Source organism: Bison bison, unplaced genomic scaffold (genome assembly GCF_000754665.1).
Source record: "Bison bison bison isolate TAMUID 2011002044 unplaced genomic scaffold, Bison_UMD1.0 scf7180017864349, whole genome shotgun sequence".
In the NCBI taxonomy this organism is placed as follows: domain Eukaryota; kingdom Metazoa; phylum Chordata; class Mammalia; order Artiodactyla; family Bovidae; genus Bison; species Bison bison.
In genome coordinates this window covers 4,745,363-4,755,994 of record NW_011494921.1, presented here as the reverse complement: position 1 = coordinate 4,755,994, position 10,632 = coordinate 4,745,363, and the positions used below count along the sequence as shown (strand labels likewise).

At 47.3% G+C, this 10,632-nt stretch overlaps 1 protein-coding gene across 4 annotated transcripts in view; it reads left to right on the top strand.

Moving 5' to 3' along the window:
* The window catches only part of NEDD4L (neural precursor cell expressed, developmentally down-regulated 4-like, E3 ubiquitin protein ligase), a 295,197-nt gene that overhangs the window by 261,880 nt on the left and 22,685 nt on the right, over positions 1 to 10,632 (top strand). For all 4 annotated transcript variants that reach the window (XM_010854760.1, XM_010854759.1, XM_010854758.1 and 1 more), the window contains 5 exons: positions 1,306 to 1,371; positions 3,609 to 3,838; positions 5,741 to 5,862; positions 6,960 to 7,030; positions 8,529 to 8,624. In XM_010854760.1, coding sequence (XP_010853062.1) covers positions 1,306 to 1,371; positions 3,609 to 3,838; positions 5,741 to 5,862; positions 6,960 to 7,030; positions 8,529 to 8,624 — 585 coding nt within the window. The remainder of the gene's footprint in view (positions 1 to 1,305; positions 1,372 to 3,608; positions 3,839 to 5,740; positions 5,863 to 6,959; positions 7,031 to 8,528; positions 8,625 to 10,632) is intronic.

Sequence of the window (10,632 nt, the reverse complement as noted above, 5' to 3'; positions counted from 1 at the left end):
TTCTGCTTTTTTAACTATGCCAAAGCCTTTGACTGTGTGGATCACAATAAACTGTGGAAAATTCTGAAAGAGATGGGAATACCAGACCACCTGACCTGCCTCTTGAGAAATCTATATGCAGGTCAGGAAGCAACAGTTACAACTGGACATGGAACAACAGACTGGTTCCAAATAGGAAAAGGAGTATGTCAAGGCTGTATGTTGTCACTCTGCTTATTTAACTTCTATGCAAAGTGCATCATGAGAAACTCTGGGCTGGAAGAAGCACAAGCTGGAATCAAGATTGCCGGGAAGAATATCAATAACCTCAGATATGCAGATGACACCACCCTTATGGCAGAAAGTGAAGAGGAACTAAAAAGCCTCTTGATGAAAGTGAAAGTGGAGAGTGAAAAAGTTGGCTTAAAGCTCAACATTCAGAAAATGAAGATCATGGCATCTGGTCCCATCACTTCATGGTAAATAAATGGGGAAACAGTGTCAGATTTTCTTTTTTTGGGCTCCAAAATCACTGCAGATGGTGATTGCAGCCATGAAATTAAAAGACGCTTACTCCTTGAAAGGAAAGCAGAGACATTACTTTGCCAACAAAGGTCTGCCTAGTCAAGGCTATGGTTTTTCCAGTGGTCATGTATGGATGTGAGAGTTGGACTGTGAAGAAAGCTGAGCACCGAAGAATTGATGCTTTTGAACTGTGATATTGGAGAAGACTCTTGAGAGTCCCTTGGACTGCAAGGAGATCCAACCAGTCCATTCTAAAGGAGATCAGTCCTGGGATTTCTTTGGAAGGAATGATGCTAAAGCTGAAACTCCAGCACTTTGGCCACCTCATGCGAAGAGTTGACTCATTGGAAAAGACTCTGATGCTGGGAGGGATTGGGGGCAAGAGGAGAAGGGGACGACAGAGGATGAGATGGCTGGATGGCATCACCAATTCAATGGACATGAGTTTGACCGAATTCTGGGAGTTGGTGGTGGACAGGGAGGCCTGGCGTGCTGCAATTCATGGGGTCGCGAAGAGTCGGACACGACTAAGTGACTGAACTGAACTGATAATATCTCTAAGTGATTTCTTGAACATCCGTATTGTTTTCAGGGATGAAAGCCTCAGTCAGTGCTGAATGGTCTTAATCATTTCTAGAACTTCCCATGTGGTGTGTAGGCATCATGTAAACTTCAGTGATCATATGAGGAGTGACAATTCTAAGGCTCACGATTCATGAAACTTTCTGAACGTCGGCTTCATGTACGTAAAATTTCAACTGCATTGTTCATATTATCTATATGTATACATTTGTCTTCCAGGCTGTTCCTTACTCCAGAGAATTTAAGCAGAAATATGACTACTTTAGAAAGAAATTAAAGAAACCTGTGAGTACATGTCTTCCAAAAATGTTGCCTTAGTCATTCGTAAGTTACCAAAATTACTTCAGTGAGAACTTGTTTCTTACTTTTATGTCTATACCAAAAATGCTACTTTCCTTTTTTCACTGCACTTTAATCCACCTGGATCTCTGATCTGAATTTCCTTTTTTTTTAAATTTTATTTTATTTTTAAACTTTACAATATTGTATCAGTTTTGCCACATATCGAAATGAATCCGCCACAGGTATACCTGTGTTCCCCATCCTGAACCCTCCTCCCTCCTCCCTCCCCATACCCTCCCTCTGGGTCGTCCCAGTGCACCAGCCCCAAGCATCCAGTATCATGCATCGAACCTGGACTGGCGACTCGTTTCATACATGATATTATACATGTTTCAATGCCATTCTCCCAAATCTCCCCACCCTCTCCCTCTCCCACAGAGTCCATAAGGCTGATCTATACATCAGTGTCTCTTTTGCTGTCTCGTACACAGGGTTATTGTTACCATCTTTCTAAGTGAATATTAACTTAGTATTATTGGGTTGGCCAAAAAGTTTCTTCGGGTGTTTCCATATCATCTTTCAGAAAAACATTTTGGCCAACTCAAAACATATTAAATCACCGGAAGGTAATTTTTTATGTAATACATAAAAAGATAGAAACGATTTTATGAGATATACAATAATTCAGGACCAAGTGAAAAAATTTGGAGAAGCCTATGCAGTTGCTTATGGTTACCCTATTTAATAAAACCTTGGTTTTATTAAATATGAATTATAAATTTATAAATTATAAATGTTCAATTTATAATTATAAAAATGTTCAAGTCTGTCCCTTTAAATTCCAATATGTACAACATAAATATAATTTATAATATTCTGGCATATTAAGACCAAATGTCATTTTCAGAGTAAAAATTCTCACTGGGAAACCCATTAAGATTCTGGCAAAACCAAGAAATCTTGTAAGGCTTTTTGTAGGCAGTGTTTTAAATTATAATATTATATTTTCTACTGACATATCTCCCCAGATCCTTTAACACTGCGTTTTCTGTTTCACTTTGGTTTCACCTGTCTGGTGAGGATTTTCCCAGTCTTCTCCTCATTTTGTGCCTTCACTTTCTGGGGTGTTTTCGCACAGGTCACTGTTGATTGGCTTCGGCTCACTGGGAAAAGGGGTGTGTCTCCCACAGCTCAGATCTCCCTGTCTGCCTGTGCTTCCCGCCCGCCTGCCCCAGCCCGCTCCACTCCCTCAGTTATGCCCTCTCCCCACTCTGCTGTGGGTTAGGCACTGGGGATGTCTGGAACCCAGCCTCTGCCTCGGGGAGCTCCCCCTAAGGGTTTTGTTCTCTTTTCCATCACCCCGAATCAAGGAGCTCCTGGAAAAAAAAATTTAAGAAAAAGGAGCTCCTGGGTGCCTCCATTTCAGAATGACTCAAATTTGAACCCGTGGAATTCCCGTGTTTCTTTGTGAGTCACCTGCGTTTCTTCTGAGGATAAGTGATGACTCTGAGGGCCCCACCCTGTCTCACTCTAGCACTTAAACTCCACGGTACCTTCTGCCTGGAAACCGACTCTGCAAATCCATTGTTATAACAGAGCCGACCCGGGGCCTGCTTAGCCAGGAAGCAGTTATTCACAACTTCAGTCAAGTGCCTTTTAATTTTCATGTTTACCGTTGAATAGCTGTGGCCCTTGGCCTGATCATGAGAGTCTGCCCACCCCCACCCTGGCAATAGAATTAGCTTCTAAGCATCGTGGACCCACGCCTGCAGCCGGAGCCCCTACCAGGGCTCAGAGTCATCCCAGCCTGGCTAGGTGGGGATTGTCTATGGGTTTTAATCATCTGGACTGAAGTCCCTTTCTTTGACTGAAACAATATAGAGCGCTGACCGTGTTTCAGTTGTCAGCGGGTGGATAAGGGCCCCTCAGTTGCTCATAAAAGCGGGACAGGATGATTTGTCTCTACTCAGCGTAGTTTCCTCCGCAGCACGTGTTGCTGACTCAGTGGATGACAGCTGCTCGTGGGTGCTGTGTGTCTCCTCCTGACGTAGGAGGCTTTCTGTCTGTGAAGAAAAATCTAGAAAGGGCAGAGTCCCAGTTGGAGCCATTTGTCCCTGATTGTTTATTCGAAGGCTGCCATCATTTCTGCTCGTTGTTGTTTTTCTGTTAGGAAGTCAGGTGTGTATTTACTCTCTGACTGTGTGTCCGTTTTTTTGTTTTTGTTTTTTCCTTTAATTTAGGCGGATATTCCAAATAGGTTTGAAATGAAACTTCACAGAAATAACATATTTGAAGAGTCCTATCGGAGAATCATGTCTGTGAAAAGACCAGATGTCCTGAAAGCTAGGCTGTGGATTGAGTTTGAATCGGAGAAAGGTCTGGACTACGGGGGCGTGGCCAGAGAGTGGTTCTTCCTACTGTCCAAGGAGATGTTCAACCCTTACTACGGCCTCTTCGAGTATTCGGCAACGTAAGTGTCTGGAGTGCATTTCAGAATGTGTCCCCCACTGAGCCAGGTTTATTCCTCATGAATAAATGAGAGAGATGAGATGATGGGAGAGTGGGCTTCCCTGGTAGCTCAGCTGGTAAAGGAGCTGCCTGCAATGCAGGAGAACCCGGTTTGATTCCTGGGTCAGGAAAATTCCCCTGGAGATGGAATGGGCTACCCATTCCAGTATTTTTGGGCTTCCCTGGTGGCTCAGACAGTAAAGAATCTGCCTGCAATGCGGGAGACCTGGGTTCAGTCCCTTGGTTTGGAAGATCCCCTGCAGGAGGGCATGGCAACCCACTCCAGTATTCTTGCCTGGAGAATCCTCATGAACAGAGGAGCCTGGTGGGCTACCGTTCATGGGGTTGTGAAGAGTCAGACATAACTGAGCAACAAAGCACATGACGAGAGAGTAAGCCGCTCCCTCGTGTGAGGTGAATGAACACTGCCGACCTCAGCCCCTCCCACCCTCCTCCCTGACGCCTAGAACAGACTCTGGCTCCACACAGTGAAATACCGTACAATGTGAACACCCAAAAATAATTCTTCCCTTGTCTGTTGGGTTCATGTAATTGAAATGGAAAATGTGTTGGGTACTTATCGTAAAGAACAGCACTGTTCATTTGTTATGCTAATTCGGGGAATTTGTCACTGTCACAATTCAGAAGGTCATTGTCTCATGAACAGGAATAGTTTTCTGACATTGTACTACTTAAAGGGAAATTGAGGATCCGTCCTTTAGGACCCAGAGGACTGTCCTGGGCCTGTGAGGTGAGGCCCTGCCTTCCCCTTGCATTAGGGTTTCACCACTGCCAGGCGTGAAGACTGAGGCTTTCTTGGGAATCAAGCTGCGCACAAGGCCGCCCGTCTCATCCTCCAGGCTGTGGCTTCTCCAAAGCCTCAGGCTGGGCCCAGTCCCTCAGTAGGAGAGTCGTCGACCTTGAGAAGCAGCCTGTGCTCTTTGGGGCCAAGACTTCTCCCACGTCTTCCCCCTGGTGCCAGTCTCCTGAGGGCTGTTTGAAAAGAGCAGCCTCGGTATTCTTCTCAGTGCTCTGGCCAAGAATTTCCCATTTTGTAAAACTGATAAAAGCCATGAAAAAGGAGAGGATCAGAGACCACACCCACACCTCACCCACATCCCAGAGTGGCCTCCAGAGGAGCCTGGCTGCAGACTCTCTTCCTTACCTAAGCACTCCTGTGGCGGGGAGTCCCTGTCGAGCCCCTCCAGAGGAGTATGGCCGCAGACCCTCTTCCTTACCTAAGCACTCCTGTGGCAGGGAGTCCCTGTCGAGCCCCTGTGGTCTGTGCTGTTTCTCATCTTCCAAAGGTACTCGGCCGAACCGTAAGAAACTGACGTTTTTGTCAGTCAGCACAGTCAGATGTCCACAGTTCCTTAGGTTTACCTTAATAGGGCATGCGCACCAGCTCCAGTAGATCTCCGTCCTTGGTCATGGAAAGAGGCTAACCTCTAAATAAACCCTGTTCTCTAGCTTTTTCACCTCATCTGTCTGAAAGCCTATTGACAGGCAGAGACAGAAAATTCAGATGCTTGCATTTCTTTTGCTATTGTTCTGTCGCTAAATAGTGTCCAACTCCTTACAACCTCATGGACAAGCTCCCCTGTCCTTCACCATCTCCCAGAGTTTGCTCAAATTCACGGCCATTGAGTTGGTGATGCTGTCTAACTGTCTCATCCTCTGTCACCCCCTTCTCCTTTTGGCTTCAATCTTTCCCGTCATCAGAGTCTTTTCTACTCAGTTGGCTCTTGGCATCAGGTGGCCAAAGTATTGGAGCGTCAGTCCTTCCAGTGACTATTCAGGTTTGATTTCCTTTAGGACTAATTGATTTGATTACATTTCTTTTTTCTCTCTTCCTCCCCAAAAGGGACAACTACACACTTCAGATCAATCCCAATTCAGGCCTCTGTAATGAAGATCATTTGTCCTATTTCACTTTCATTGGAAGAGTTGCTGGGCTGGCAGTATTTCATGGGAAACTTCTAGATGGTAAGTTATTTTTAAAAGTGTTGAAGGTAATAAGACAGTGTTCTCTGTGGTCTATCATGAGGTGTCTTACTCACATCATAGATTTTAAGCAGAAGATTCTCACTGGTTCTCTGTAAATCAATGGATTCTTTTCTTAATGCTTTGCCCATAACGAAGGTGCTCCTTAAGACCGTGACTGCCCTTGGAGGCAGAGCAGAGACGCAGCATGTCAGTGTCGGCCCCCTAGCCCCATCTGGGGCCTCACCTTCTTCCCTCCCCAGACACCGGCGGGGTTTGAGCCTCGTCTTAGGGCTACACTGAGCCCGAGGGGGCAGGAGCTGCTGCCAGGGGTGGGTGCCTGGGGACACCTGGGGCGGGCTGAGGATGGGGGTTGAAGGTGGAGGAGGGGGACCGAGGTTCCCGCGTCCTGTTGAGAGGTGTGCAGCACAGGCCGGCCTGGCACGGGTGTGGGGGGCCCCTGTGGAACCACGGTGGGTGTTCCTCACTGCTATCGCCCTGCTCAGGCCCCCTCCTCCCCCAGAAGGCCGCACAGCCTCCTCCACGGTCTCCCACGCTCCCTTCTCACCCTGTCCTCCTCTCCCCACCACGGCACCAGCGATGACACTGACACGCAGACAGGATTCCCTCCTGGCGTGTTGGTGACCCCTGGCCCCTGGGCAGCAGCCCAGACTCTGCAGTGCCTCGTGGGAGCGCTGTGTCCACTACCCAGTCCCTCCCGGCCTGCCAGCCAGGGCACCCTGTGCCACTGTCCCGGCAAGCGCCCGCTTTGTCCCCCCTAGCCAGGAGTGCCTTTCTCGCCCCGGGCACACGCGCATTTGCACTGCAGGTTCCTGCCTGTGCTTGAAGCTCATTGGCCGTCTCACAGCAGCCTTTCTGGCCTCCACTCTCCGCTGGGCCATCCCTGTTAGTGTAACTGCCCCGCTTCCCCGTCCGCTCCCCACCCCCATGCACACCAGGCCCATGTCTGGCTGCAGAGAGCCCTCGATTCTTCTGCCCTGGTGTCTCGTTCACATGAAAGCGGGTTAGTTTTTAGTTTGTGCCCTGATGCACAGCATCATCAAAGATTTGAAACTAACCCAGTTTTCCCCACGTTTTAGGTTTCTTCATTCGACCGTTTTATAAAATGATGCTGGGAAAGCAGATAACTCTGAATGACATGGAATCTGTGGTGAGTAAACACGGGTTACTCCAGTGGACATCGTGAGCTGCTTGTGCTTTATAGAAAGGGAGTTGAGGCCATGTGCTAGTCACAGCGATTTTTACGGGCACCCTCGTTCAGTATGAGCACCAGGGAACATTTAGTTGTTCAAGAGGTTAATTGATCTCTGTAACTTTTTAAATAAGCAAATCATTGTTCACATTTCCTAGAGTCATGGTATTTCCGGTGGACACACACACAACTCAGTTACCTCTGCTTACCCAGGACTAGGTAGACCAAATTAAACCCAAGGGTCATCTAGAAACCTCATCATTGCCCATTGAAATTGAAATTGCTAATACCAAACAGGTTACAGGCTCGTCTGTCATCCCTTTGTTTTCCAACCTAAAAAAATGGCAGGGGACCAGGCCAAACAGTAGATAAGGGAAGAATATTTGAAGTCATCCTAGACATGGAAGAAGGGTAAATGACCACTACATTGCAGGAGAAGAGTGAAAAATTAGACAGTAATTGCCGACTTTTGATTTGGGTTTTCATGTTGCATTCAACTTACTCATTTTTAATCTAGGCTGACCCTTTCAAAGCTGAAAGGATTTTCTGTAAAAGCAAAATCCGATGCTCTTTTCCCAGTATCCTTTGCTTCTGTTTTTCTTTTAATTTACCTGTGACCCCACCGTTCACCTCCACGGGGTTGGGAGCCGGGGGAGGGTTTCCCTGGGGCCATCAGGAAGCATCTTTTTCCCTCAGCCTTGCCGCTGCACTGCCTGCGTGTGCTGTGGAGTTGGGTCCGTGAGCCGTGTACTCGTGGCCCACGGCACAGCCTCTGGGTATGGAGGGAGGGCAGAAGGCCAGCGTGCATGCGAGGCCACTCAGCTGGTTTTTCTGTGGGCCCGTAGCTCTGCGTATCCACCTTACCCATCTCAAGCTTCTCTTCAGCTCTCACCTTTAACTTAAGCTTTATGCTTTTGTTACTGTGCAATGAGGAAGCTAGGAGTACAGAAGTTTCTCTTCAAGTCTAAATTAATTTTATCCCCCACGGGGATAGTAGGCGCCCACATTCTCTTTTTCCTTCTTGGAGCCCAGGCTCTGGGGCCTGTGTTCTGAATTTTGCTCACAGTGACTTGCAGAGAGTGATAGAAGCCCAGGAAGTGGCACAGCTTGAAACCACCGGCGTTTAATTAGGGCTTTCTCTGTCCTTCCTACTTCCCTCTGATATTTTCACTCTTAAGAGACAGGGAGTGTACTGAGCTCTACAGGCCCAGTTGTATGATTTCCTGACTGCCTTGCGGAGCAGGCCACTTCCCCTTCTCAGAGGATGGGATCCAACTACAACCCTCAGCAGGGGAGAGTTGGGTGGGGCAGAGCTGGAAACAAGATATCAGTAACTAGTGCATTTCTTGAGATTGTGAATGGAATTACACTGGAAGAACATAATCATTTAAAGAAGTCAAATGAGTGTTTGTTTTGAAAAAAATACTTTATTTTAATTTTTGTGTCAATTTTATAGGATAGCGAATATTACAACTCTTTGAAATGGATCTTAGAAAATGACCCAACTGAACTGGACCTTATGTTCTGCATTGATGAAGAGAACTTTGGGCAGGTATGTGTTGTAGGCGGCCACCCGCACTCGCCCTTGACTTTCAGAGTCTTTGCTTCTGCACAGGCTGCACCACAACTTTGCTGGACAATTGAAAACGGCCACCAGGAGCTTCAGGTGTTCATCACCATCTCACTGTATCACCAGCACCTTAGTGTCACAGCAGGAAGCTAATCCCAGTTACAGCTGCCTCTCTTCCTGCAAAAGAGAAGTTGCTCAGTCGTGTCCAACTCTTTGCGACACCATGGACTGTAGCCTACCAGGCTCCTCTGTCCATGAGATTCTCCAGGCAAGAGTACTGGAGTGGGTTGCCACACCCTCCTCCACGGGATCTTCCCAACCCAGGGATCGAACCCAGGTCTCCCGCATTGCAGGCAGATGCTTTACTGTCAGAACCACCAGGGAAGCCACAGAATTTCTCTTCCTGCAAAGTCAGAGAAATTCTAAGGCCTCTGGGGCATGAAGTAGTACCTGCTTCTCAGCTAAAGTAGATCTGAATGTGAATGTTGGCTCCCTGGTTTTAAAATTTAGATACAGTGTCCGTGTTTGCTTAGTGATATAAATATGTGACCGGGAAGAGGTGATGTCTGGGGACCTTGACTTTGTTCCCTCTGCTTTGATAGTTCCCTTGTCATGATGAAATTTGTCTTTGGGGGCTCAGCAGGCTCAGGGTTTTCTAACCTCCTTGCTTGGCACCTGTACTGTCCTTGTGGCTCAGTTAAGTTCATGTCTGACTCTTTGCAACCCCATGGATGCAGCACACCAGGCTTCCCTGTCCATCACCAACTCCCGGAGCTTACTCAAACTTGTGTCCATCAAGTCAGTAATGCCATCCAACCATCTCATCCTCTGTTGTCCCCTTCTCCTCCTGCCTTCAATCTTTCCCAGCATCAGGGTCTTTTCAAATGAGTCAGTTCTTCACATCAGGTGGCCAAAGCATTGGAGTTTCAGCTTCAGGATCAGTCCTTCTAATGAACATTCAGGACTGATTTCCTTTAGGATGGACTAGTTGGATCTCCTTGTAGTCCAAGGAACTCTTAAGAGTTTTCTCCAACACCACAGTTCAAAAGCACCAATTCTTCGGCTCTCTGCCTTCTTTATGGTCCAACTGTCATATCCATACAGGACTACTGAAAAAACCATAGCTCAGGCTATGTTAACTGTAAAGATTAATTTCAGAGATGAAAATTGCCTGCTTGGAATTCTCGTCATCACCCTGACGTTGTCTAGGGGATGTGTTACCTTTGATTCATTTGTCCCCTATGATAACACTGCTTGCAGGGCCAGGGAGGGTCTTCTCAAGATGTTATCCAGCCCCGGCTCCCGTCCTTTCACAAAAGTCCAGAGAGAGTTCCATCTCCCAGACCAGGCCTCATAGCCTTGATGTTCATGAGGTCAGGGAGCCCATTTTAAGGGTTGACTATGGAAGATGATGTTGGTTTGTTCTTTATTGCATCAGAGATTACTGAAAGTGTCCTCCACCACCCCAAAAGTGTGTTCACATCTCTGTCTATTCATGATGCTGGGCTCAGTTTTATAAGTGAGGCGGGGAAATCAGGTCCCTGCCCTCTTGGGTTCATAGTCTTAGAAAAAAGAAGCTGATGCCGCTGGATAAAAAGGAGTTTCTGACAAAGAGGTGTGGGGGCAAAAACTATTCAGCGATAAGGTGATCACATAGATACCAGGATTAATGTTACATATGCTTGAGCCAAGAGCAGTCACGAGTGTGAGCCTGGGGGTGGGCGGGACTTGGGGACTCTGTGTTTTCTTTCCTTCTTGGCTGGCAGAGTTGAGGCTCATAAAATTTCAAACGCCAGGGATGAGAGAGACCTTGTGATAAATGTAAACAATCAGTGATTCCTTTAAGAATCTCGTTTGCCCTCCCATCCTTTTTTTGCTGCATATTGTGCTTCGTGACCAAAACTCCTCACAGACGGTGGGCGCCGCCTGTCCCTGTGGGAGTCTTGTTGTGGGGAACGGGGAGGGAGACCTTTTCTGCACACCCGCCCCC